The following is a 25,982-nucleotide window of genomic DNA, read 5'->3' as shown; positions in this document are numbered from 1 at the left end:
ACACCACCACGATGGCGGAAAAGGTGCTCGCCGGTCGCGTCAACAAGCGCTCGCGTCGTCGCAATGCTGCGCCAAAGCTGCCAACTCTTCCGCCAGACGCCCAAGTCACCAAGCGCCCTCTTCTGCACCCAGCACTTCCTTCTCCGTACGCCGGCTCGACGCAGCAGAAGGTCATCTACGTGTCGAACAAGACGCCATTCATGTCCGCTGTCAAGCGCGTCGAGAAACTCCTTCACCTCAGCGACAAGCGATTAGTCCAGTCAGCCACTCAACGAAGCAAGGACGCGCAAAAGACAAGACGCAGGTCAGAGCGCGAGCCAGACGAAATTCTGAACATCGCAAAACAGCTTGAGAATGCGAAGAGCAACGTCGAAGAGCGTGAACAAGCCGTCTTGAAGGGCACGGGCAAGGCCATCAGCAAAGTCATGGAGCTTGGCCTATGGTTTCAGCAGAGGGACGAATACCGAACCACTTTGCGGACAGGTACTGTCGGCGCCGTAGACGATGTGCACTATCAGCAAGACGAGAAGGAGGCGGACGTTGATGCGAATGGCAACGAGTCTGCACAAAAGGAGGCCGAAGACAGCCCAAAAGCATTGACACGACCGACATCCAGAGTCGTCAAGCGCGAGGAGCGCGTGGATGAGGATGGCAAAACGGAAGTGGAAGAGACGCGCATTCGCCAGCTGAGTGTTCTCGAATTACGCGTGAGCCTGCGTTAAACATTACTGAATGGTCATGCGCTGGACTCAAACTCCCACTACTCCTAGACACCCGGTGGGCCCTTGCTGGATTTCACGTTCTCGTCGAACTCTTATATTTCATTCGCCTCCGAATTTGTGCCCTTCCAAAAAGTCATGAGCGACCTTGAGGCTGTCTTGCGCTGACTTGTGCAGGTGCAGCGCGTGTCCGGTTCGTGGTATGCTTTTCCAGCTGTACTCAGCGTTGGGAAAGAGCTCTCCCGATTCTCTGAGCAGATCGCCGCATGCAGGGGTTGAGTCTATCGCAGAACTACCCGGCCCGCAAAATGCTTGGTCTTGCTCGCCAGTGAGAACTAGGATTCGTCCCCGGTATGCCGGTGCCGGTCTGGTGTCAACGTACACGCTGGATATTGTCAGCTGCTGCAGTTTCCGTAAATGGAGACAGTTCAATGCATAGTTACCTGACGAACTGTCCCGCGGACACCACATCTTTTCTCTGGAAGAAAAGATTTGCAACCTCCGGCTCAAAGTCTACCACGTTCGGATCTCCGAAGAATGACTCGGTCCTGGTCGTCTGGTTTGGGGTCGTCATGTAACCTTCTGCAAGATCCCCAAAGGATTTTGAATCGACCTGGCTGGCTGGCTGTGCCCCCAAAGCGGTCACACCGGGTAGCGAAGGTAACACAGACTTTGACCAACCAGTCAGGATCATCTCTCGAAAGTCTTCCGGATATGCTGCAGCAAGCACATTCCCCATCTGCGATCCGTATGAGCAACCCACGTATATCAAGTGCTGGAAAGTCCTCAATAGTGGGTTCTTCTCCTCGGACTTGATCTGTCTGACGAGGTCATGGTACAGTTCGACTTCGTAGGGGCTCTGCGTTTCACTTGCAGGGTCTGGATGCGAGCTTTTCCCGGTGCCCAGATGATCGATTGCCAGAGTGGCGTACCCCATTCTGTTGGCGTAGTCTACCCAAGAATACAGCTCTGACTTGTATGGCTCGTTGGCAGGTGCCGACAGTCCGGTTCCTCCAAGAGCGGTCCAGTATTCGCGATTGGCCGTGATAGGCGCGTTCAAGATTTGCAGTTTTCCCTCGTTACAATTCCACTCGGCAGGCTCGCAGTACCATCCGGCGATTTGTTGCGAGCCTGACACTTCGAATGTCTCAAAATCATTGGCCTTGAATGTAGCTGCGAGCGCTTCGAGGTCGGTGAAGGGCACAGTGCTGATGTTCCGGTTGTGCGCAGTGCCCGACACTGTAAAGACTACCTCTCTGCAAGCAGGACGCCGTATCAATCCCGACATTGCCGAACGGGCGAAGAGCAGCAGTGCGACCAATTGGAATTCCATCGATGGCATGGACCAGTGGTGTTGTTGGCCCGGCAGCTGAGAACCCGGGACGTCGACGTTGCGCGATATATACAGCTGTGACCGCTGTCACTGAAGCCGTGCCAAGCTCTGTTGAGGTGCGCAAAAGCCTGCTGGAGGCCACTGTTGCGCTGTATCTTTTCCTCCTTCGTGGCAGCGGTGAGTGTCTTGCGCAGCGGTGCTGCCGATCTCATATGCTGCTTAGCTCTAGGAGCCAGACACCATCTCTCATCACAGTGCACTGGCTCCAGCCGCATATTGGGCATCTCAGAAGCAAGCTCTCCCCGGCTTATTCTAGCACGTGATCGAATGGCGACTTTATGACGAGTGATATCTTTCAAACTCCGGCCCTGTTCTTTTGCCCGCATGCCATCTAACAAGCTCAGCATCATCACGTTGCTGACTTTGAATGCCCTAGCATCCCAAATCTGATCTGTCGCGATGACTTATCTGCCGAGGACAGCGAGCTTGAAGTGTGGGCTTGACACCAAATACACTTCTGCGACAGCGAGGATAAGTGGTAATGAGAAAGCTAATCTTACATCTAACGTACTAACACGGCAAGAACGAAAATTAAAGTCCTGCCAACACAGACCTTATGCTGGGACAACGCATAAACTTTGATTGACTTTGCCGTGATCTGGCAGCAAAAGCCGGACCCAAAAGCAGGGTAGGACTTCTGACAGCTGAGCAGAATTGGCACTCGTCGCGAAATGGGATTCTCTGCTTACCACTGCCAGTCCAAGGCGATATGCCCACAATCAGAATCCTTACACTCTCCGAGGAAGTTGGCTTGCCCCAATCTTTGCCCACTGCCTAACTCTACCTCTCGCTTGGAGGAGAAGCACTTGCGCTTGCTTTTGACCAGATTCAAGGCATGGAGCAATTCGTTATAGCCTCCCTGAAAGCTTATGCGTCTTTTCACAAGCACTCTTTCGCCGAGACTTTCGCATAGCCTTGGACATTGGCAGACATTACGATGCCCAAGACGTCTCACAGCCAGCTTCACTCAATTGCGACTTGTCTCGCAAGAACTCGGAACGCTTTGTAGATTGGGCCGAGCCTGACTCCCTCGTGTTCGGTATCGAATTCGCGCCCATGACAGACGTTTCGGCAATCGGCACACACTGCACACCAATGAGAGCATTGTGGCTTTCCTCCACGTGCCAAACTCCATTGATCCCTCTGTTCACGCTCCATAATAAGTCAGACAGACTATCTCTGCATACGTAAGCCTCGCAAAAGCTACCACATCCGGCGCTGTTTTGCCAAAAGAGAGTGGTTCGCAGACGGCTACTGAATGATTGCAGCGCAGTGGTCAATGTCTTCGCCATGTCAGGCGTGCCATTTGGCAGCGCTGAGGATCGCATTGACGACGTAGACACCAGGCACCGATTTGCGCGTGTCCGAGCCACGAACTAATATACATCGGTGTCTCTGCGCCCGCAGACATGGACAGTTTCATGTGATCGATCACTCCCAAACCACCATATACCATGCCAAGCCTTCGCCGAATCAGCACTGCGACCATCAGCGCTGGGCTAGTCGCAGGCAACCCTCTGGTCCACATCAATGCTGGCACAATATCGGGCACCACTTGCAGCGATGTTTCGACTCTGGTCTTCCGCGGAATTCCTTTCGCGCAACCTCCGGTTGGCGAACTGAGATTCATGGCACCTCGTACTTCCAATACTTCCTTTCCGACTGGCCAATTTAACGCCACACGATCCGCTCCAGCTTGCGTACAGATGCCTGGGGAATTTGCGTGGACGAAACCATCAGAATCAGAAGACTGGTACCACGATTTCAACTACTGCCTGAGGTCGCATCTAATTATGCCATAGTCTCTATCTGGATATATACGTACCTCCCGGCAATCTGAGTGGACTTCCTGTCAAGGTCTGGGCCCATGGCGGCGGTAATACCGGAGGTGCAACTTCGTACCCTCTGTACGATCTCTGCCATATGGCAAATGACTCCATCGCCGTGGCCATCAGCTATCGACTTGGCCCATTTGGGTTCCTTGGCCTCAAGGCAGCAGGCATTGAGGGCAATATGGGTCTCAAGGATTATGTCATGGCTCTGGAGTGGGTGCAAGAGAATATGTAAGATGCCACTGTCCTTGATGCATGCTCAAATCTTTAAGATTCTGCTGACATCTGACATATGATTTCAGCGAAGCTTTTGGCGGTGATAAGACCAAGGTGATGTTGTTTGGACAAAGCTCGGGGGCAGACGACACATATGTCATTTCTACATTACCGCAAGCCAAATCTTTAATCAACTCTGCAATCTGCGAGTCCGGTGGCGGCGTTGATCTTCCACCATACGAGACTGTGCAAGGTGTGGGAGCAGACTACGCTTCTGTTCTGAACTGCACGCCATCAGATGTGAGTGTTTCGGTTTGAGTTTGCTACTTCGAGCGCGCGTTTGCTGAGATCATAGCCAGCTCTCTTGTCTCCAATCTAGGTCTGTGGACGACCTCGTCTCAGCTTATGTCAACACTCCGGCCCTTTATCAAGGCGTCGGAACGTTCGCGGACTCCAGTCTCTCTGGCTGGTCACTGGCCCTGCCAAATGCCACCACACTCTCAGCAGCATTCGTCGATGGCAGTTTCATCAAGCAGCAGCCTCTTGCGGCTGGTCCACAGGTGCCCATCATTATGGGTCACAGTAAGGTTTTCCGAGGGTGTTTCCAGAAGTGTTTCCAGAAGTAAACTAATACATCGTGTAGCTGGAGACGATGGAACTCTTTTCTCGCTACCCACGCTTTTCTTCTCCGGTGGTCCTATCTCCGCGGAGAACTACACCACTTTCCTCTCGCAATTCGGCTCATCGGCCTCCGACATTGTCCAGAGGTACCCGCTCTCCTCGTTCAACTCTAGCGGATCGACGGCCACAGCAGTCGAGGCTGCCATCACTCACATCATCACCCAAGCCGGGTATACTTGCTTCACGCATCGTGGGTTGCGCTCTGCACTGATGTCCAGAGTCCCAACTTTCGCATACACTTTCAATCACACGCCGTCCTGCCCTTGGATCTGGTTCGAAGGCTCTCCATTCCCGAACAGTGCAGAGAGCTCATACTTTGGTTCCACCCATACTTCTGAATTGCCTTTTCTCTTGGGCAATCTCGTTGACCAACCTTTCGGCAATGGAACGTGTAACGCGACAGAGCAAGAATATGCCCTCAGCACCAGCTTACAGCCCATCTGGACATCTATGGCCCGTTCGAGTGATCCCGGGGTAGGCTCCAACTTTTCTTGGCCGACGTTTGATTCTTGTTCAGGACAAGGACTGTATGTTGAGAACGATCTCTCTATTCGTCCACTTGACTTCTCGGAATGCGAGTTCTGGAATCAAATTTGGGAGACGCAAGGAGGCGTGAAACTGGCAAACTTCGCAGCATGCCCCAACAACAGCAACTCAACATCTACAAACAGTAGTTCGAGGCATGACAATGCTGCGCCAGCTTTGCATCTGCAAGCCTCAAATTTATCCATCGCGGTTCCCTTGGTGGGAATTCTATTTGCACTATTGTGCTTGTAACAACGAAGAGAATAGCGACTTGGGTGGAGAAGCGTTTTTCCACTGCGATTCAGATTTGTTTATACAAGATGGGATGCCATGTCGCATAATACCATGAGACTCAGCTGCAGTACAGCATTGAGCTTTTGCCAATCGATCACTCAAGCTGTACGACATCTTTAGCGGAAGTAGCGCAATGAGCGGGCGCCTCCCATCTCCTGTATCGTTGAACAGAAGCTCATTTCATTCACCATTCGGCAGCTGCAATCTAGTCCAACGGCACAAATCATGCTCACGGACACGTACGCAGCACGCGTTGCAGTCGCTGGCATGGTGACACCAGTCGAGTCCCGAGCCACTTGTCTATGCCCAGCTTCTTCCACGCCAGTTACAGTACAGTTCTCGACATAAATTCCCTCCATTGACCGCAATGGCCCACCACCAGAATTGCTGCCAGAAGGGCAGCTGGAAGGGATTGATCGTGTGGCCAAAGTACCATTCGATTGCCTTCCACTGGACGAACTGGCACATGAGGTTTCCCAGGCCCCATACGATGAATGATATGAAATAGCTTTGCGACCTGGTACGAGGTGGTGTGGCGGTCTCGGTCGTTTGGCCATCTAAGATTGTTAGCCAGATCCGCCGGATGATCGAAGTTCAGGTGTGACTGACCAGGACCATCTTCTGGAAGACGATTCTGCTGCTTGCTCATTCTTTCACAAGGGATGTCAGAAACTTGAGATGTGTTGTGTAATGTTCACAGTCCAAGTACGCTGCGATTTTGGCTTTTATTTATGGGGCGTGGGGCAAGCGGCGCTACTGTGCTGTGCCACCATCAGAAGAATCCCTGCTCCCACACACGAATCAACAACGGACTTCTGCCGCGCGAAGGAACTACCTGCTGGCATGGTCGGCGACTACATCTACAGGGAGCGGCTATGACATACGTTTTCAATTTCGAGCCGATGGAGGACACAACATTACCTGAACAGGGACCATTGCAAACAGCATGCACGACAACTAGGCCAAACTTCGGACTTGCTTCCGAATAAGCAGAGGACAGCATGAGCCAACATTGAGCATTTGGAGACTACGTACACCAGCGCTCGATACCCGATCTGGTCACTCATGCCGTGCATTGCTCGAGGTCAAGCACGACTCCCTCATGGTCCATGCCATCACAATGCCCGATCGTCAACTCCCAGGCTGCCGAGTCCCGCTCATGCGGCAGTAATTTCGAGACCTATTTCGACTTCCGCATTCTTTCCATCAAATTCAGCAGTAGCAGGCTGCTCGCCCTCATTCCCTGACCGTTGTCAGCGTCATACATCGAGGGTCCGTGTACAGTCTGCCGCACGCACCTGTTGCTGGCTGAGAGCAAGCCTGATTCAGTCCGATGCTGCCAGCTATGCCGCAAGCAGTCACTGTAGCCCATTTCAGGTTGTACCACGTGTACCGGAAGATTGCAATCACAGCCCTGTTGTTCACGTCCGGAACATTGCGTCGAACAATCTGGGTCTTACCAACGAGGGTGCCACCTTCGACCAAATACTGACATACTCCTCCCAAGGCCATTCCCGCTGTTGCTGAGTACACCTGTGCGAATTCGCTCAGTCATCAGCTCGAGATCAGTGTCTGCACTCGCTTACCAAAAGCTTCTTGTTGAAGTTCGTGCAAAAAAATTCGGGAGGATCATCCGACTCTTGACGAGTGGTTAAGTTGGTCAAGGCCAGAACAGTTTCATCGATCCCAGCGCGTTTGGCAAGCTCAAAGCGCATCGCAATTCATTCATCGGTGTCGAATTGGTAGTGAGACTGGAATACTTCGCCCTCGTCGTTACGCCATTCCTGAACGGGAGCCGTATCTGGATGACCGGCCTCGCTGAAAGCTTGGAAAACGCTATGGTCATTGATCACAGCGTGGACGGCGTCTTGGCTGCGACGAAGCAAGAAGTCTGCTTGGAGCGTAGAGGCGTGCAGAGAAGGCACGAAGTTTGCGATCGCGGCGGCGATAAGGAATCTCGACAACATGTTGGAATGCGTGGAAGAAGTAGTGGTCGTAGGATATGTCAAGGAGGCTGCGATGTACAATGAATGACTGGAAGACCGACTATACCTGGCCACTTTATAGTGCTTGATGCTCACTCACAGCGACACAAGGCACCTGGACACTGCCTCCAAGCCAACAATGCTCTTCCGATACCTACACCTCTATCTACGTGGAGCGCATGCAGACGGTGGCGAATCATTGCAATGCATGCCCATTTCCAACAGCTTGTATTCACAAACTCCAGACATGTTGCCATTAACCGACGTGTCGCCTGCCCGATCTCCCCGATCATCGTTGGCATCAGCACGCTTGTTAAGTACTTGCGACGTCACTCCAAGCGGCGTGGTCGTATTAGTGATGTGAGGTGGTCGGAGATGATGCGGCAAAGGAACTCGTGCGGTGCAAGAGACATTGCTCTAAGTGGATCACCAACAAGAGTTGCGGCGCCTATGAGACATTTGAGTGTGAGCGAAACTATGAAGAGAGCTCCACACGGAAATGCTACTCCTTCGGGTTCCACGCCAGGGAGGTGTGCTGCGCCTCCGACCGCTCTTCGCGGTTGGGATCGCCGGGACTGCGAATTTTGAGGCACAAAACAGGAAGATTGAGACAGAACCCAGGCCTGACAGATCAACGGAAGGAACAGTCTAGGAGATCGCGGGGATTGTACGCGAGGCAACGCATGCGCGGCATGCAATTGTGAATGAATCACCAGTGCACAAGATTGTTTCGAAATGATTGATCGAGCTATGGTAACGAATGTCCTTCCTCAAACTCGCCAATGGACGGTGCCACAATGCTACCCAAAGCACCCGCTCCTTCTCCCGACCTTCTGTCTCCAGCAAGAAGCCTAAGCATCAATTTGGGCAACCAAACTTATGCCTGGCAAGCGAGTTGTCCAGCAAGGCCGACACAATCTGGACGACTTCAGCATGCGCCGAGTAGCGCGGACCTGTTGGATATGACCTACGACCATTGATGACATCGGAGTTGTCGCTAACGCCACCGTAGTATTTGCAGCTCGAGCCGGCCTTATGACGACAGTTGTTCGGACAGTTGCCTGAATATCACGAAGTCAATAGAGATCTTTGTGGAAGTGCATATCTCAGGCCTCAAAAGCGGCGTCTGGATAATTATTAGCACGGAGTTGCCCTCGATTCTCAGCACAGAAGTAACGAACAGGAGTTGGTTGCAATCCTTCGAGTGAGGGTGTTGCGATCGATGATTGAGGACTCTGGATCGGGAATGGCAGCGGCGAGGGCGAGGTTGCTTCCAAAAGCCAGGAGGGCGACTGCGTGGAAGTTGAAGATCATTTTGAGCTGCGTGGAAAGTGCCTGTGTGTGATGAACGGATAAAGTGAGTAGCTGAATTGTGTCGATGCTGATACAAAAGGATGGGAGTGTACTGCTCACTGCATTTATATACCGTGCCGATGATGCAGCTGTTCGGTCTCAGGTCTTTGCGCATTGCTCTGGGTCTCTGGGCTTTGGACGAACATCGACTGTGCCATACCAACAGCAGAATGCTGGTAAGTCAGTCGATCACGACAGATGCACAGCTTTCCATGAGAGCAGCGAAGGATGGCAATGCATGCTTCACTGTGCAGGAGGCATTCACAACGATTATGGCATTCAAGGATCTTTGGCTCATGTCTCAGAATCCAACAACTTCTGCTGTTGTGCCGCAAAGCTCAGCATCGTCCCAAAGGCGTTGAGTCGTGGACTTGCAAGCGCTGGACTCCACTTTGGAAACGCGGGGACAACCGAGCATGACGAGTGTTTCGTGGTTGACAACTATAGAACAGACTTGCTTGAAGCCTACTGCATCTATGAGGCACGACGCAGACATGTTAGTTGTGCGATATTCACCCGGATCCTTCATGGTGGCGTAGAGACCCACTGCACTAGGTCTTGGCACTAGCCTTAGGCCTCCACAGATGCAGACACTGCTGTGCCTCAAGCAAGCAATGCTGGCCAACTTGCGTTGCATTTCGAGTATTGCGATATTTGAATAGTCAAACAATAGTCACTCGAGATACGCTAGCAACCGGTGAATGTCTCAGGCGGCAGTGCTGGCCCCCGGACGAGAATACGACAGGCAGGGGTCCCAGCGGTGATGACAGCACTCCACATCATCGCCGTCGTGAGTGTCTTCCTTCGATCAGGCGTTGGCATATCTGACCTTGGAGCGGACCCGCACGTGTTGGCAGCACATGAACTCGTCGGCTGGGCAGGCTAGATCTCGGACAGCACATCATATGACAAGTCTCGTCGCTGTTGGCTGCAGTGCTATTCCTGGGCGAGGACAGCTTGCTGTTGGATGCTCGCCATGTCACGGATTAGCCTTCATCCTGGTGCCATCGCCGTCCCATTTGTTTTGCAGGCCTCCTTTTGCTACACCGGGAGCAACAACGTGATTATAAGAGTCACTTCGACACCATCTTGATCCAACAACAATGAATCTCTACGTGCACTACCGATCGATGGAGAATATGCCTTTCCTTCCCACGATGCGAGACTCACCAGACAGTTTCGAACACGATCTCCAGCTTTCTAGCATTGCTGAGAAACATTGGAAGATGGAACCACGTCAACTCAGCCCCTTTCATGATAGAAGGTGGAGGTACGGTCGGATCATTGGCATCGTGATCAGTATCTGTGCCACATTGGTCTTTGTTAGCTTGTAAGTATCGAACTCACAATGTCGTTGCCATCGCTGATCGACCCCAGTGGCATCATTCACCTTGTACTCGTTACCCGCGGCCACAATTCGGTCGCTCGAGCGATATATGCCCAACGAATGAATGCCTGCGAGCCAGGGAGCGATACCTACAGCATCAACCAGCCTACCCAAAAGACGATCCCAATCCCATGTCACTCTCACAACGACTACTGGCGAGACAAGCCGCTGGTCGACGCCATTCACGCAGGCTGTACAAGTGTTGAGGCAGAAATATGGCTCGATGACTCAAACGAGGCGTTGCAAGTCGGACACTCCCACAGAGAGCTATCGCAGAATCGTACACTCCGAAACATGTACATTGATCCGCTTCTCAACTTGCTCGATCGACAGTGAGCTTATCGTCCATCATGACATGTTTCAAATGAGCTGGCGTGCTGACACATAGTCAGAAATCCAGCAAACGAGAACACCACATCCGGAATCTTCCCCATGGCTCCAAATCAAACACTCACACTCCTGCTTGATTTCAAAACTGAGCCATCAGCTCTCCTCGCGCGCGTCATCGACGAGATTGATTCTCTCCGTGAGCAAGGCTTCCTCAGCCATTGCCAAAACGACCGATTCATCGAAGGCGCCGTGACTGTGGTCGCGACGGGAGACATACCACTCAGCCTCTTCTCACAAAATAGTGCTCAAAATCGTACGATCTTCACAGACGTACCTCTGGACAAGCTAGACGATCTGGACACCAGTTCCGATAATGCGACCAATCCAACAATCGGCCCTTGTGGTAGCCACGGAGGCTACTACGCCAGCACATCTTTCCACTCCAGCATCGGTTCCATCACACGGGGCAGCTTGTCATCCGCTCAGCTTCAATTGATTCGTGACCAAATAGCATCAGCGCAAAGAGCCGGACTGAAAGCAAGGTACTGGGATACACCTTCCTGGCCGACGTCTCTGCGAAATTATGTTTGGCAGACTTTGGTCGACGAGGGAGTCGATGTATTGAATGTGGACGACTTGTGCTCTGCGGCTTTTCTCGATTGGGAGGCGGTTCCACACAAATTGATCGATGGATAGACAGTATCTTACATAGCCAGGAATATCTGCACTCCACGTCTAGCACTCGTTCGGACTGAGACGTCTGGCGTGCTCAAGGAGCTATAGCATGGCTCTATGCAAAGGGGGGAAATATGCCGCCAGTCACTCGTCAGCGAGCAGAAGATCTTCTTGGATAATCTCTATTGTGTTGTCTTGCCAACGGCGCTATGACCGATCAGATCGACGACTCTCACTATTGCCAACTGTGACAAAGCTTCGATTGAAGCACCGCTCCTTCTACCACACACAGATCGTAGACTTGAAGCGTCATGCCCATCCTATGCCACCGGCATTCATATCCTCATGCGTTTATCGTAAACGTGAGATCATCGAATACGACCTGCGGAGTGGCAGCGACATACGGAAACGGAGAATTGCAGGCGAAGCGTGCAAGAAAAAGGTCGCCGTTAGATTCCAAAGTCTTTCGGGCATCCACTTCGAATGTTGATGTCGTGTTGACATTCGGCGAAGTCCACATCATAGTCGAAGCGGCGCTGAGGAACAGAGTACAGCCGGTGACAAGATCTCCCGGAAACTTGAGCGTGGCCTTTCCAGTCACACGAGCCGTTTGACCGAGTTCATACGCTGCAAGGCCGCGTTGAATGATCCCGATCGACTGACTACTCGACCGAGTCATTGGAGCCATTTGTACGACAGCGGCACCATCCACGAGCTTCACGCTCTGGTTGGTGGTCAGAGTAGTCCAGGATGCCCATGGGTCAAGGGTCGGTCCACTAAAGTCCCCGTTTTTCAGAATCTGTACAGGCTCGAATTCGGTCGGGCTGGAGCCAATTTCTGCCGCGAGGGTCGAAATTCTTATGTTGTCGAGAGCAATGGTGACTGGCGGCCTGGGTGAACCGCCACAGTAGCCGCCAATGTTAAATTCTCTGCGTCCGTTCACACCCATCTTGCCACTCATCGTGACAGTTCTCTTCAGTGTTTGACCACTTGCAGGCTGGCTCAAGACCACGTAAGGATCGCTCACGCCTAAGCCATCGAACACCGCATAGCAATCCCAGCTGGTCCCCGTGACGGCGGCGTGAGCTGTGATGTAGACGTCAGCGCTCATGGTCCAGGACGCACCAACATCGAGGATTAGCGTCGACCGCAGATAGTGATAAAGAGTGTACTGGCAAGCGGGCAAATACAGAGTTCTGCGAAATGGTCAATATCATCGTCCAGTTGTCAAGCGTGGAGTCAAACTTACGCCATCCCATTAGCGTCGGACCAGGGAACTTGTCCACATATAGTATTCGGCTGGAATGCTGTCCAGCCATTCAGTCCATTGGAAAAGTCGCCGTTGGTGAGAACATCTGTGGACCCTGCGCCTGTAGAGCCCGTTTGGCGTTGAGCAATATAGACAACAGTGCTACCCGGGTTACGAAGCGTCGAAACTCCTGACTTGAGCTCGCACATCTTTGTGCCCGGGACCCATCGAGCGGCGCCACACTTCGTGCCCTCATTAACACATCGATCGATACAAGTCTCAAAGTTGTCCGCCGGAGAGATCGGAATCCCTGGCATCTTATTACCACTCATGTCAGATTGACAGGTAAGTGTGAATCGAGCTCCGTCGCGAGCTGTGTAGACAGTCCCATCCGAAGCGCAGTTCGCCACTGGAGCAGGTGAGACTTGAATTGTCTGCGTGACTGTTATGGTCGTTGTGGGGGTCACCGTCCGAAGTGGCGTGACCGTTGTCGCCGGAGTGACCAGAACAGTCTGCAAAGGTGTCGTCGTGCTGGTGACGGTGACGTAGACTGTCGGTGTGGTGTAGACTGTCGACTCTGGAACCACTGTTGAGAGCGGAGTGACGAAGACTGTCGGAGTGTAGGTGCTTGATGGCGTGATGAAGACTGTAGGTGTTGTGTGTGCCGTGGCTTCAGGGACAGTGGTATATAGCGGCGTGATGAAGGCGGATGGTGTGCGAGTCGTGAGAGCCGTGACAGTCATAGTTGGAGTAACATGTTCCGTGTAGAGCGGTGTTTCGTGCGCTGTCTCTGTAACAAGAACTGTTGGTGTCGACGTAACCTTTGGCGTCACGTACACGGTCGGAGTGGTGTGGACAGTTGTCATCGGAATGCTCGTAGAGAGAGGAGTCTCGTAGACAGTCGGCGTGAATGTACTAGTAGGGGTGATCATGATGGTAGGTGTCGTATATGTTGTGGAAGTTGGAACCACCGTCTGGTGAGGCGTGATAACTACGGAGGGGGTTTCATGGTTGGTTGCCTTGGGCGTGTTCGTGCTTGTCGGAGTCACGACGACCACCGGTGTTGTGGTCACGGTTGCGGCTACATTAGAGGTCTATGAAAGTCAGCACGATGCATCGATCCCGTCAGTACTTCGTGTGCTCATACTCGAGTAATGGTGGTAACCGGCTTGGTAGTGGTAGTCTGAGTGGTGGTTGGAGTCGGAATATTGAAGCAACGACATGCTGAGGAGACGACAGTCGTAGCGACTGACGCTAGAGCACGAAGGGCCGGAGGAATAGATGGGGCCGCTGAAGAAGTCGAATTGGTTCTGACTTGTCGCTTTTGAATATTGCCAGTGGTAACTGTCGTTTTTTGTGTTCGAGTAAAAGTTATAGCATCGGCAGAGACGATAGAAGTTGCGGCGGTGAATGTGACGGCATCACCAGTCACCGTCACGAAGCTCGTATCGGCAGTATGCACGAGGGTTGCTCCAGCGAGCGAGGCAGGTTCGGCGGTCAGCTACACGTTGTTAGCTCAGTGGAGCAATAGTCGTCCAGGTCGCCGTACTGTAAGAGTGCTCGTTTCAGCAGTGATAATCAGAGTCTCCAACGTGCTTGTAATTGGCTCAGCAGTTATCTGTGAGCAGGCGTTAGCGTATCCACGAACGGGTTTGTTTGACCTAGACTTGCCGTGGTCGTTCCTTCCGTCACCAAAGCGGCCTCCGCTGTGATCTGCTAGCAATTAGCTTGGCGTTTTGCTAGCCTGAAGAGACAAAATACCGTCACTGTGGTTGGCTCTGCCGTGATAATTTGTGTAGGCTCCGTAACAGTGACCTCATCGGCAGTGATGGTGAGAGTTCCGTCGGTGAAAGTGGCGGCGTCTGCGGTCAGCGTGATACTACTCGTGGGAGCAGTAATAGTCTGAGTGGCCGCAGTCACGGTGACTGGCTCATCGAAAATCGTAGTTGTCTGCGAGTCATCGGTGAACTCTGCAGCAGTGATGGTACTGGTGACGGTGTCGGCAACGATCACCTTCGTGGCAGCTGTCGATGTCACTGGTGCATCCGTAATAGTAATGGTCACTGTACCGGTCTCGTTCACTGCCGGCGCTGCGAGCTGGAGGCAGTCAGTATTTGTTCAATCCTCGCTGCGCATCTCTAGCCTCACAGTTATGGTTGTAGCCTCTGCTGTAACCACGACTGGGCTCCCCGTGACAGTTGTAGGGCTAGCCGTAACAGTTGTAGTTTGTGTAGCCCCCTGAACGACGACTGCTGATGCGGTAGACGTGGAGGCAGCAGCTGTGACAGTGCTCGTAGTGGTTGTCGAAGTGATCGTCGTTGTGGTGCTCTGGACTGATGTTACAGTCGAGGTTGATGTCTTGGTCGCGATGCCTAGCCACGACGAACAAAACGGCGTTGAAGATGGGAAGGCGGTAATGATCCGAATCACTGGAGCAAGCGGCGCACATGTGCCCGACAGGACCGGTCCTGCAAGGACCTGAGCAACAAAGAGCAATGGCAGCAGCGCCTGCAAGATGATGTTGAGCAACATGGCGATGACCAACGAAGGCTCAAGGGCTGCCGTACTGACTGCAAAGACGACCTACTTGTTATACGACAGTCCTCAGCACGACCTTGCGAGTTTTGCCAAGCTGGGCATCGTTGGAGAGAGCAGTGGTGTGAGTTCTGCCACAAAAGCCATCGAGACGTGAAACAGTTGGGTAGCGAGGTAGGGAGCGGTAGGGTTTGCTGTGCAGTAGCACTAGGCTCTGGCCCTCGGAGTGTGCAAGCAATGGAAAGCTATGAGTAGCAGCCATGGCGTCTGGCGGGCGAATCAGAGGAGGAGACATGTAGGTCTGGTCCAGGACCAGCCAGTGCCACATGTCTAGAGTAAGCCCGGGTGGCTGTCTGCACGCAAAGCGCTGGTAGTAGTGTGTGTGAAGAGCTAGCGTAGCGTATGCTCCGATGCTTTGCCGCCGTGCAGTTCAAATCTGACGGTATCCTTGGCGGTGGAAATGGCGGAGGACCTTGCTGAGAGGGACTCTCCTTCCAACCCGCGCGGGAAAATATGGCCAGGTACTGATTTTCTGAGAACTTGAACATGTGTTAACCTTCTTCAGAGCGCTTGAGAATCAGGCCATCATGTTGTGGACCGTCCAGCGCAGTCGACAACGAGTTCTTGCGAGACTTCTCAAGCTCCCTGCCAAGAAAAGCCAAAACAGCTCAAGCCAGCTCGTGGATAGCACGTGGTGTCGTAGGGTCCATTTAGTTTGTGGTCACGCCATGTTTTCCATCCTCTGTGGCGGTGAGGCTTCGCAAAATTGGTGGCCCACTACCCCTTTGCGCTGGTTCCCGCTGCAACTGTGCCGCTCCAGGTATAGGTGGCTGCGCGGTGTAGTCTTGACTCGGTCACGCTTGCTGCACGAGATCGAAGCCACGTCCAAGTCTATGCAGCACGACCATGTAAAGTCTGTATAGTAGGTTTGACTATGCCAATTTGGACATCTCGGTGGCCCAGATCAACTGTGGCGGCGATGAGGCTGGCTGAAGCTCAACATGAGGCTGGCATGGAGGTGAAGTGGATTGGAGTGAAGTGGACATTGCCAAGCCAATCCTCGCCTGATGTCTTGGCAATTCAAGATCTGGCTTTGGCTTGCGACTGCTTGTCTCCCGTCTTTCTCACAATTGACCTTCGCTAGGGCATTTTGTAAGCCACCATCCACGTTTCCACAACAGAAAGAGGCCAAACCCCGTAGAGCGATAGCTCCTCTGCGTGTGGTATAGGCGCCGTTCGGTCACCTCTGGTGAACATCTTACGAGCTTCCAGAAAGTTCTCCATGTCCCACCAGATCAGACTTATTGTCACTCTACTCATAGCCATCATCGCCATCCTGCTTGGTCTCCAGCTAAAAGAGCCACAGAGCGCGCTTATGCGCTACTTCAGTACTTTCCGGGCAGCGCTAACGCTGAGCAAGCCATCCTTCACGCCATTTGCTGGCCAGTCCGCAAGCTTCAACACCTCATCTACCGCCATGGCAGCGCCATCTGCTCCTTCGGCGAAGCCGACTTCAGCCGCAGAGGCTTCTACACACGACGAAAACGGAGAGCCGCTTGGCCTACCAGCCCCGCGAACTGGAGACGAGGCTACGAAGCTGGATCTGTCGAGTGGTGCCGACACGGTCAAGCTGGACCACCTGGGGCCACTGGTCGTGAACAAGGATGGGACTTTGTCCAGAATCAGCAATTGGGAAGGCATGACAGAGCAAGAGAAGAAGGCCACTTTGAGGATACTGGGAAAGAGAAATCAGCTGAGGACCGACGCGCTCAAAGCAGAAGGGGATAAAGACCAGTCATAGACTTTCGTCAACTGACCAGACGGGTGCTTTACAGTCATGCGCGGATGTTCCAACCGTCCGTGGAATGCGGGGATGTTGGAAAGCTCCAGGATTGTGCCACTGGACTTGGGAGCCTCCAATTCTCAATTTTCTAGGATCGCAGCCACACCGATCAAGATGACTTGACTTGTGCGGCTTGCTGCTCTATCGGATGCTTGCTCTCATCTACCGACTTTTCATCAGCATCCTCCGTATTGTGCACTCGCTCATTGGCTCTCCGCACTTGCTCCGCAGCCTGCTTTCTCCAACTCAACCCTTTGGCCATGATCCAGAATACTGCACCCAGAAGCACAACATAGATTAGTGCGAGGAAGGTGAAAGCCCAGCCTCTGCCCATCGCATTGCACATTGGGATGATTGCAGCGGCACCTGCGGCAGACATCAAACACCGCACGAAATTCACTGCAGCAGTGGCGGTTGCCGGCTTGTCCCGATGTAGGTCAATGAGCAGGGTGTTGGTGATGCTGAAAGCCGTGCTCACGCCGAATCCGATCAAGAATAGCGCGACTTCTGGACCAGCCAGGTGAGTCTCAAAGTGCAGAGTCCAGCCGAAAAGAATGATACCAAGCGTTCCCACAATGTGAGTTGGCACGACGATTTGCAATCGCACTCGTTCGATCGGGAAGTCCGCAAGATCCTGCTGCTTCCCCTTGGAAATGGTCATGTTCAGTCTCCGAGCGTGACGTCGAAAGTTCCAGTCGACAACCTGGCCCATCGTCAAGGTTGAAGCCATCGAGCCAGCGCCTTGCGCGATGTAGCAAAGGCCGACATGAAGCGTACTCAAGCCGTAGACCTCCGTGAATAGCGTTGGAACAGATCCCACCACCATCATCATACCGGTAAAGAAGAATCCATTGTACAACAGAATGATACTGCTTTCTTTGTCGAATAGCACTTTCAGCATGAGCAGAGGGTTCGGAAAGCTGAGCTTTGGCTTCAATCCGGGACTTGAACTCGTCGACTGATCATCGCGTACTGGCAAGTTTTGGCTGTACTTCTTCCTCTGCCAAGTGCCCACCAGCGATTTGTTGATGCCTTGAGCGGGCACAGAGCCATTGCCGACGACATTGTGGCACGTCTCAGGGAAGAACGGAATGAAAACCACCAGAAGGGCTCCTGTGAAGATCACAAGAAACCAAAATGTCCAGCGCCATCCAAGGTACTCTGCGAAAACACCTCCGATAGTGGGACCTGCCACACAGGACTACGAGTTAGCAAGGCTTCCGATATTCACAGCATCCGGGCCGATGAACATACCAAAAGCAGGACCCAACAGGAGGCCGGCAGTAGCATACGCCATATATCTGCCACGCTCGGCGCTCGTCGAGATATCAGCCACCACAGCAGTACTGAGGGCGATCGCCGCGCTGCAACCGAATGCTTGCACCATCCGCAAACACAGCAAGGCAGCATAGCTGGTTTGCAGCGCCAAGCCGATGTTTGCAATCATGAAGATGATAAAACAAATGATGTACGACAATCTTCGGCCATTGCTGTCTGACATGCCAGCTATTAATGCTGGAGCGATGCCTTGTGCGATCTACAAGTCGTCAGCCCGTTCCGGTGAACGCGTACGACTATGCTGCTTGGCCTTACCATATAGGTGGTCAGTGACAAATTGATCAGCGTCGGCGTGACATGCAGGTCTCGAGCCAAGGGTTCCAGCGCTGGGAGAAATGTCGTCCCTCCGAATGGCGAGATCAAGGACGAAATGGAGACCGCCACCACGATGAAGATCTTGGCTCGAGGTGTGAAGATGCTGTATGGTGGCCCTGTGGCTGTTCGCGCCAACTCAAGCTCCTGCTCATCTCGACTTCGACCAGACACACTCCCCTCGCTGTCGACATCTCGCACTGCCTCTGACCGCACCTCCTCTTCCTGCTCTTTCGCCGCAGCAACAGGATCTTGCTTCATTGCCGTCGTGCCAAGCATTATCAGTATTCGTGGCGAAACTCAAATAGCCACACTCAAACGTATCACAGCGAACAGAAAAAGAATTTGCTAAGCGGCGCAGCGGCGCATGAATTCGAGACCTACATTTGCTCTTTCTCTGATTGCTGCAGTCGATATCGCACGGCGTTTGAGCGGTGTTAACACAAGACGCAAACCTATATCGGCCGCGCTAATGCAGCCAGCGTGGGTCTGCCGTCCCGGGTATGCATCATTCAGCCGCTACGATCTTCGGTGATCACATACAAGCTGTGGTAGCTTCGCCGAGTTATCCGTTCTGCTTGAACTTCACTTTGGGGATTTATGAACATGAACAATTTGGGCTCGTCGTTCGAGATTGGACGTTGATGTGCTCAGGACAGCTTGATGAGGCGCTCACGCCCATGCAGCTGCAGTGAATAAAGGACACACCGATGCCGGGTCGCTAGGAGCAATATGGAATCAGCTACGACCTTCGCGCCGAAGCGACAACATCGCAAGATTCGTTCACTCACAGCGCATGCAGAGCTTTTCAGACACCTTCGCAAACCTGGCCGTGGCATGCTGACCCGGACCCGATCAGTTGCATGTATCTTGATAATTTGGAATGTCTTGCGTTGAGGGAAGACGAAGGATCGAGAGTGTTAGGAAACAAATCTCGAAGTGTGTGACATTTCCTGCGTAGCATAAAGGAGGTTGGACAGACCGTCTTCTCGGAAACTGATTGAGTGGCACAGTTTCTTACAACAGGACACGATGCCGGAGGTAATGAAGAGGTCATGAAATGGTGAAGGCAATTCGTACTGGGATTCGACTGCAGTTCGGGATGCCCGAAGGAATCGCTCATACCAGTGCTCATGCCACCAGTCGTTCCAAATCCTGCTACACCGCACGCACAATGCATAGAGCTCAGTAGGCGGTGTTACGTTGGGCATACGGAACATCGCAGCCCGGTCCGGTTTGCACGACAATCGCTTGCATGTGGCTTCACTGGATTTGCCTAATGAGGCAAGACTCCAGGCATCGGGGACTCTAACAGCCATGTCGCTCACCGCCGCTCACCCAATCATCGGTTTCGCCATAATAATGTGGTCTACCACGCCAGAACTCTGCGAATATCTGTACGCAGAGTCCGAGCATGGCCGGTACGATGCTGCACGACATCATGTTGAGCCAGCTCTTGATGCTGTGCTGCATTTGAAATCATCTTCGTTATGAGTCGCTGTGCACCCACCCGACTTCATGAAGAAGTTTCCCGTGTGATCATAGACCGGCCATTTATCATACTGGAGGCACCACAAGGTTGATTCATTGGGAGAGTATTCCGAGAATGGAGTCAATAACGGCATTTCCACCTCAACCAAACATCGAGAGCACGCCATCATGGAAAGTGCTCAAGCAAGACATAGAGCTATCGCGACTTCGAGCACCAGAGATTGGCACTCTCGTCTGTCGTGCTTTCGCAGTAGTGATCTGGGCCTATACTGGTGACAAGACTGTGAGCTTCGTGACGGCGAGATGCTCCCAAGCTGGCCTTGATGATGTTGCAGTGCACGAATACGAACACTCTGGAACGGACTCGGATGACGGTGACCTTGTAGCCGTTGGCATGACCGCGCTGGGAAGAGTTCCAAGCAGTAGAAGCATAATCATTCAATGCCGCAACGAACTTGCCGCCTATACGGAGCAACTTTATCTGCCTCCAGAGATCGCACTACAGCTCTCGTTTCGAGTGCTCTCGGAAAATCGCGGTGTCCAGTTTGAAGCTAGATTCAATCAGTCGTCGCTGGACATATCTCACGTGGAATCCTATCTGGAGCTCCTAGTCGGTTCGGTCAAGGCACTCCAGACAGCTGCTATGCCTGAAGTGCTGCAAGTCGCGAGCAAACTTTCCGATCGCGATAAAAAGTTCATTGAGCAATGGAATGGCGAGCCGCAAAGTCTCATTTCGGAATTCATACACGATCGCATCAGTCGCGTTCTTGCTCGCAACAGCGAAAGAAGTGCAGTGGAGTCTTGGGATGGTCGCCTGAGTCGAGCATCTCTTGAGCTAGAGTCTAGCTCTATCGCAACGCTCTTACTCAGCGCCGGAGTCCAACCTCAAAGAATCGTTGGGATTCTTATGCATAAGTCAAAGTCTGTTCCAACCTGCATGCTCGGCGTCCTCAAGTCTGGATCGGCATTGATACTGATGGATCCGGCGTTACCACACAAGCGGTTGGAGACGATGATCAAAAAGCTTTCAATCGAGCATGTTCTCACAACGAGATCCCACGTCCATCTCATTCATGATCTGGTGCCATCCGTGTTCGTCGAAACCTCTCAAGGAAACTTTGCAGCAGCATGTCTTGATGAGGAACAGCGAATCTCCAGCACACGCAGTACCACGAAGCTACCTCACGTTTCTCCTTCGAGCGTCGCTTTCTACATTTTCACCTCTGGTAGCTCCGGAATTCCAAAAGCTGTTGAGATCTCCCACGCTGCATTCGTCACTTCCTGTGAAGAGAACAACCAGTGCGGGATCTACGAAAACACAAGGACTCTGCAGTATGCATCTTACAACTTTCTTTCATCGATAACTGAAACACTCGGCACATTTATGGCCGGAGGCACACTGTGTATACCTGGCCCAGAAGAAAGGATGGATGACTTGTCCGGGGCAATACAGCGCTTACAGCCAAGCTTGATCTGTTTGACCTCTTCAGTAGCAAGTGTACTCGATCCGAACGAGGTCAGCAGTATCAAAGAATTGATGCTATTGGGAGAGCCGATACAACGAACAACGGCAGCCACATGGCTCGCATCAGAGACTACAATCCTGCGTCACGGATACGGCCAGAGTGAAGCTGGTGGCCAATGCTGCGATATAGCTTTGATCCAGTCAAGTCGCAGCTACAGAGTGATTGGGAATCACAGTCACCTCAATTTCTGGATTGTGGTCCCCTCGGACCATAATCGCTTGATGCCAGTCGGTGCCGTAGGGGAATTACTATTGGAAGGTCATTCTTTAGCGACCGGGTACTACAAAGAGCCGGCTTTGACTTCCGCAGTCTTCATTTCTGCACCCTCATGGGCATCAACCTTAGACGCAGGCAGTGATGGCCGTCGATGGTACAAAACGGGCGACTTGGTCCAGTACCAAGAAAATGGCGACATCGTCCTCTACGGACGAAAGGACTTCCAGCTCAAAGTGAACGGCCAGCGTGTCGAAAGCACGGATATTGAGCACTTTGTCAACGCTGTCTGTCCTGACAAAGTCGAACAAGTGGTCGTTGACAAGCTGGGACCCGAGCATAACCAGAAGCTCACTGCAATTGTCAAGCTCCGGGCAGCCTTTGCAGACGCCCCGATGGCCCCTTCGGCTTTCCATAAAATCATGCATCAAAGGCTGAAAGACGTGGTGCCGACGTACATGATACCCTCCGAAGTGGTATTTACTGAAGAAATGCCAAAGACGGCGACTGGGAAGCTCCATAGACGAGCGCTAAGGCAGCAATGCAATGATTCTGGAGAAGAACGCGTCTCGACTCCGGAAGCGGCGCGCATGGCCATCGCAGAGGCTGGCTATCCCGAATTGAGTCTCTTGCGCTCACTATGTAGCAGGGTATTGGACTTGAGCGACAGGCCATTCACTGCTGGAAGCGACTGGATCTCGCTCGGCGGGGACTCTCTATCTGCTATACGTTTCATTAAGCACGCGCGAGATCTGGGGCTCCGTTTGTCAACAGCAGATCTTATGATGGGACGGAAGCTTTCTGAGCTGTGTTGCGACAGACAACCATCAAACGTGCCGTCCACATCCGTGGGACAGTGTTCGCTGGGTGCTGCACAGCATTTCCCGCTGACAGATTTCCAACGCCGGTACGTACCTCCTGTCAACGGTTCTACTCCAGGCCTTCTTTGCAAATACGAGTTGTCATTTCGTGGGCGGATCGATAGCGAGAGACTGCAAGAAACTGTCTGCCGCTGGATCGAATCGATCGATACCCTGCGCCTGTCCTTCTCACCGAACAGTGGACATCTAGTACAGAGTTTTCTAGACCCTTCCAGCAATGTTTGGAGATGTCGTGTAGCGATTGCATCCAACCGTGAAATTGTCGCAACACTCTCTGCTCAGCACGACTTTCTGAAGCATCCTGTGCTTGCCATTCTATGCGATGCGACTGAGCCGGATCAAGCAGACTCCTGCCTTGTTCTGCACATCAGTCACAGCATCATGGATGCCACTTCTTCCAACTACTTGTTTCAGGACTTGGTTGGCATCTACGCTGGTCGACCCGCTGAAGTGAGACCAAGCTTTGCGCAATACCTGGAAGCAAGACTATCTGAACAACCTCACGTCTCCTTCGAGCACTGGAGAGCGCTTCTCGCCGGATCAAAGCCATTATCGTTGCGCAGCGCACTCAGACCCCTTTGCGATTTATCCGAACAGGATTTGGCAATACGTACTGCCACACGTGTGGCAATTTTGCCAACAGGAGATGGCCTCAAAGCAACAATGTCCACTGTGGTCCATACTGCCTGGTCACTCGTCTTGAGTGTTCTTACCAAAAGTAGCGACGTCATGTTTCTCTATCTCACACACGGCCGCGACGACAGTTTGGAAGGCAGCGACACTGTGATCGGATGCTGTGTCAACGAAGTTCCATGCAGAGTCATTCTTGATGAAACAATGTCCTCGTCGAAGGTTTTAAACAACGTTCAAGAACAAATTATTCAGTCCATGGCTCATGCCCACCTCGGCGCGAACACCATTGCAAACAAATGCACCGACTGGCCTCAAAAGGAGATAATGTACGACCACAGCAGCTTAGTAGTGCATCAAAATGTGCCCATCGAGCACAGCTGGGCAATGGGCAATGATGGGTACATGAACTTGCAAGAAGTAGACTTTGAGGAGCAGTGGAATTACGACTTCGATTTGTCCACAAGCTCTTCGAGTGCGAATGAACTCTATGTGGAGCTAAAGTGTTTGCACAGGCTTTACACTGGCGATGAGTTGGCAGCTGTGATGAAGGGCTTCCTGATTGCAGTCCGGATGCTGAAAGGGGGCATACGAACTGTTGCTGATATCAGAGCTAAAGTGGGCGCAGTGGAACACTTGCCCATCGTTGTATCAGCAGAGTCAGGGTCGGTACGGATGGAACAAAGTCGCTTGTGAAAGCCAGCATAGAAGTGAAAGTAGCGGGTACTACGAACTGCTTCACAAACAGCACAATCTTTCTCGATATCGTGAGCCTACGCTTCTGCAGCTTACACTTGAAGAGCTGAGAAAGGACGCAGCCAGCTTCCGAGGTGCGGCATCTTCGCAGCGTCGTTGCTAAATCGCTTTCGTCCACTTAGAGCTTTGCACCCCCAGCGACAGCAGCACCCTCCTCCCCAGGAATGCCCACTTCAGAGATCGGCCCAGACCTAGGACCGGTGTATTTGAAGTCCTCGTTGACATCGGTGCCGTCCTTTTCGTAGGTGGCAACTGATGGTGTGACATAATCCGCAGCAGGGTCGATACCGAGACTCACCCATGCAAGGACACCGTCTTCAATCTTGTCTCCAACAAGGACATATTCGACAAATGGGTCGGAGCCTTTGGCTTCTTGGTACAAGATTCCATCTTCATCGTTGTTGAGGAGCTCCTGAGTGTTGGTGTTGTACGGAGCCGTGGCTTCGACTTGGGAGATGAGGTCTTGGTCGAAGAAGATCTGACCAACATGCGAGGCGTGCGCAGTGTGGTTGCTGGCTGCGTTGATGAGCGTGCCGTTGGTTCGGATAGTAGTAGAGTTGACGTTATGTGTCAGGACATGGATGTGGACAGCACGGCCAATGTAGTGACCTGGGAAGATAGATTGGAATTGGACGACACCGTTGATGTCAGTCTGCTGCACAGCGCGGAGGAAAGTGGTTTCCTGGTTCAAGGTGTCGTTGGGGTTGCCGTTGGAGGGATTGATCACACCCGAGTAGACGCCAGTGCTGTTGCAATGCCATACGTCGACGAAAACAGCGGGAACCGGCTCGCAGGTGGAGGTGTCAACCAGCTGGATGGACAAGTAAAGTGGAATGCCAACTTGTTCCTCGGACATGTCATTGCCTGGACGATATATGTCAATTGGGCTCTCTCATGCTGACATCTCTTCATTACTTACGAATGATCTCGCCATCAACGTAATACGGCCCTTGTGTGGTCTCAGGCTGCAGCAGACAGCTGGAGTCATCGGCGAACAGCTCTCGCTCGTCTGAGCCCAGACCAACATCAAGATTCGACGCGTGGGAAATATTGTAGTCTGCAAAGTCTCGACGTTGGACAGTTGGCTGCTCCAGACCGCGCTTGGTACGAGCCAGTCGAGCAAGCTCACTTCGACGAGCGACAGCTTGCTCATGGTGTCCGCGACGTTTGAGATCACTTGCACAAGATTGCACGGATCTTGGCTTTGCTGTGCGAAGCCAATGGCCTCGCTCTGCTGCCTCCTCAGCCACGGAGTGACCAGGATGGGAGAGAACTCCGTTTGCGGCCAAGAGCCCGAAGGCAAAGAGAGAAGTAATCGGTGCCATTTGAGTCCAATGAGCGCTGCACTAGAAGTCGAGCTGGATTTGTGAAGTGGAATACGAGACCTGAGAGCGCCCAGTACAGTATAAGTACAGTTCTCTCAGTGCACAACTATAACTTAGGCCACGACTCGTCGCTGCGGAATTCTTGCGCAGAGAACGGTCCCTGAAACATAGTCTCGCACATTCGTTCCACCCAGCGTTCGTTGAGGCTCTGGCGAACGTCGGTAGCACTCGATCGGAGCCGTAGGGAGACTCCATGTAATCACAAAGTCATGGACTAACCTGAATAGTGGTCCAACGATGGCCAATGAGGCACTCCACGATGTCGATTATGAGCCATTGGACCGCTGTCCGTTTGATACGGCGGGCCTGCCGCGAAATTCCCATAGTAAGACCTCGTCTACTCGGGCAGCTAGAGGGTAATCGCTAGTTGGCTCATTGGTCCCAATCGGAGTCGCAAGCAGATGGGGCTCGATGTGGCGACTGTGACCTGTGA

General features: G+C 52.7%; 10 protein-coding genes across 12 annotated transcripts; 5 read left to right on the top strand and 5 right to left on the bottom strand.

Annotated features, from left to right (window-relative positions):
• Nucleotides 1-11: 11 nt before the first annotated feature.
• CKM354_000224700 (uncharacterized protein) lies at nucleotides 12-722 on the top strand (the record flags this gene model as incomplete). The annotated part of the gene is made up of 1 exon (XM_044797400.1): nucleotides 12-722. One exon carries the CDS (start codon nucleotides 12-14, stop codon nucleotides 720-722), a length of 711 nt encoding a protein of 236 aa, XP_044653335.1.
• Nucleotides 723-821: 99 nt separating this feature from the next.
• CKM354_000224600 (uncharacterized protein) lies at nucleotides 822-2,052 on the bottom strand (the record flags this gene model as incomplete). Its single annotated transcript, XM_044797399.1, has 2 exons — nucleotides 822-1,104; nucleotides 1,163-2,052. 2 exons carry the CDS (start codon nucleotides 2,050-2,052, stop codon nucleotides 822-824), a joined length of 1,173 nt encoding a protein of 390 aa, XP_044653334.1.
• A 1,514-nt stretch (nucleotides 2,053-3,566) lies between these two features.
• On the top strand, nucleotides 3,567-5,618 carry CKM354_000224500 (uncharacterized protein; the record flags this gene model as incomplete). Its single annotated transcript, XM_044797398.1, has 5 exons — nucleotides 3,567-3,865; nucleotides 3,915-4,175; nucleotides 4,247-4,460; nucleotides 4,520-4,742; nucleotides 4,804-5,618. The coding sequence occupies 5 exons, from the start codon at nucleotides 3,567-3,569 to the stop codon at nucleotides 5,616-5,618; spliced, it is 1,812 nt and encodes a 603-aa protein (XP_044653333.1).
• A 1,199-nt stretch (nucleotides 5,619-6,817) lies between these two features.
• Nucleotides 6,818-7,375, bottom strand: CKM354_000224400 (uncharacterized protein; the record flags this gene model as incomplete). The annotated part of the gene is made up of 3 exons (XM_044797397.1): nucleotides 6,818-6,903; nucleotides 6,959-7,193; nucleotides 7,247-7,375. 3 exons carry the CDS (start codon nucleotides 7,373-7,375, stop codon nucleotides 6,818-6,820), a joined length of 450 nt encoding a protein of 149 aa, XP_044653332.1.
• Nucleotides 7,376-10,346: 2,971 nt separating this feature from the next.
• CKM354_000224300 (uncharacterized protein) lies at nucleotides 10,347-11,411 on the top strand (the record flags this gene model as incomplete). Its single annotated transcript, XM_044797396.1, has 2 exons — nucleotides 10,347-10,717; nucleotides 10,778-11,411. The coding sequence occupies 2 exons, from the start codon at nucleotides 10,347-10,349 to the stop codon at nucleotides 11,409-11,411; spliced, it is 1,005 nt and encodes a 334-aa protein (XP_044653331.1).
• A 322-nt stretch (nucleotides 11,412-11,733) lies between these two features.
• On the bottom strand, nucleotides 11,734-15,171 carry CKM354_000224200 (uncharacterized protein; the record flags this gene model as incomplete). 2 transcript variants are annotated; one of them, XM_044797394.1, is made up of 7 exons in its annotated part: nucleotides 11,734-12,586; nucleotides 12,640-13,733; nucleotides 13,787-14,140; nucleotides 14,189-14,234; nucleotides 14,288-14,352; nucleotides 14,401-14,736; nucleotides 14,788-15,171. In XM_044797394.1, 7 exons carry the CDS (start codon nucleotides 15,169-15,171, stop codon nucleotides 11,734-11,736), a joined length of 3,132 nt encoding a protein of 1,043 aa, XP_044653329.1. The 2 variants fall into 2 exon arrangements, with proteins under 2 accessions (XP_044653329.1, XP_044653330.1); XM_044797395.1 differs by lacking the exon at nucleotides 14,288-14,352 and having other exon boundaries at nucleotides 14,189-14,257.
• A 1,285-nt stretch (nucleotides 15,172-16,456) lies between these two features.
• CKM354_000224100 (uncharacterized protein) lies at nucleotides 16,457-16,975 on the top strand (the record flags this gene model as incomplete). Its single annotated transcript, XM_044797393.1, has 1 exon — nucleotides 16,457-16,975. One exon carries the CDS (start codon nucleotides 16,457-16,459, stop codon nucleotides 16,973-16,975), a length of 519 nt encoding a protein of 172 aa, XP_044653328.1.
• Nucleotides 16,976-17,126: 151 nt separating this feature from the next.
• CKM354_000224000 (uncharacterized protein) lies at nucleotides 17,127-18,946 on the bottom strand (the record flags this gene model as incomplete). 2 transcript variants are annotated; one of them, XM_044797391.1, is made up of 3 exons in its annotated part: nucleotides 17,127-18,205; nucleotides 18,272-18,554; nucleotides 18,611-18,946. In XM_044797391.1, 3 exons carry the CDS (start codon nucleotides 18,944-18,946, stop codon nucleotides 17,127-17,129), a joined length of 1,698 nt encoding a protein of 565 aa, XP_044653326.1. The 2 variants fall into 2 exon arrangements, with proteins under 2 accessions (XP_044653326.1, XP_044653327.1); XM_044797392.1 differs by having other exon boundaries at nucleotides 18,611-18,928.
• A 1,327-nt stretch (nucleotides 18,947-20,273) lies between these two features.
• Nucleotides 20,274-24,104, top strand: CKM354_000223900 (uncharacterized protein; the record flags this gene model as incomplete). Its single annotated transcript, XM_044797390.1, has 1 exon — nucleotides 20,274-24,104. The coding sequence occupies one exon, from the start codon at nucleotides 20,274-20,276 to the stop codon at nucleotides 24,102-24,104; it is 3,831 nt and encodes a 1,276-aa protein (XP_044653325.1).
• Nucleotides 24,105-24,282: 178 nt separating this feature from the next.
• Nucleotides 24,283-25,489, bottom strand: CKM354_000223800 (uncharacterized protein; the record flags this gene model as incomplete). Its single annotated transcript, XM_044797389.1, has 2 exons — nucleotides 24,283-25,028; nucleotides 25,084-25,489. The coding sequence occupies 2 exons, from the start codon at nucleotides 25,487-25,489 to the stop codon at nucleotides 24,283-24,285; spliced, it is 1,152 nt and encodes a 383-aa protein (XP_044653324.1).
• Nucleotides 25,490-25,982: the final 493 nt, after the last annotated feature.

The sequence above is a fragment of the Cercospora kikuchii genome (genome assembly GCF_019650295.1).
Source record: "Cercospora kikuchii DNA, contig_00001, whole genome shotgun sequence".
Classification (NCBI taxonomy): domain Eukaryota; kingdom Fungi; phylum Ascomycota; class Dothideomycetes; order Mycosphaerellales; family Mycosphaerellaceae; genus Cercospora; species Cercospora kikuchii.
This window is presented reverse-complemented; position numbering and strand designations above follow the sequence as displayed.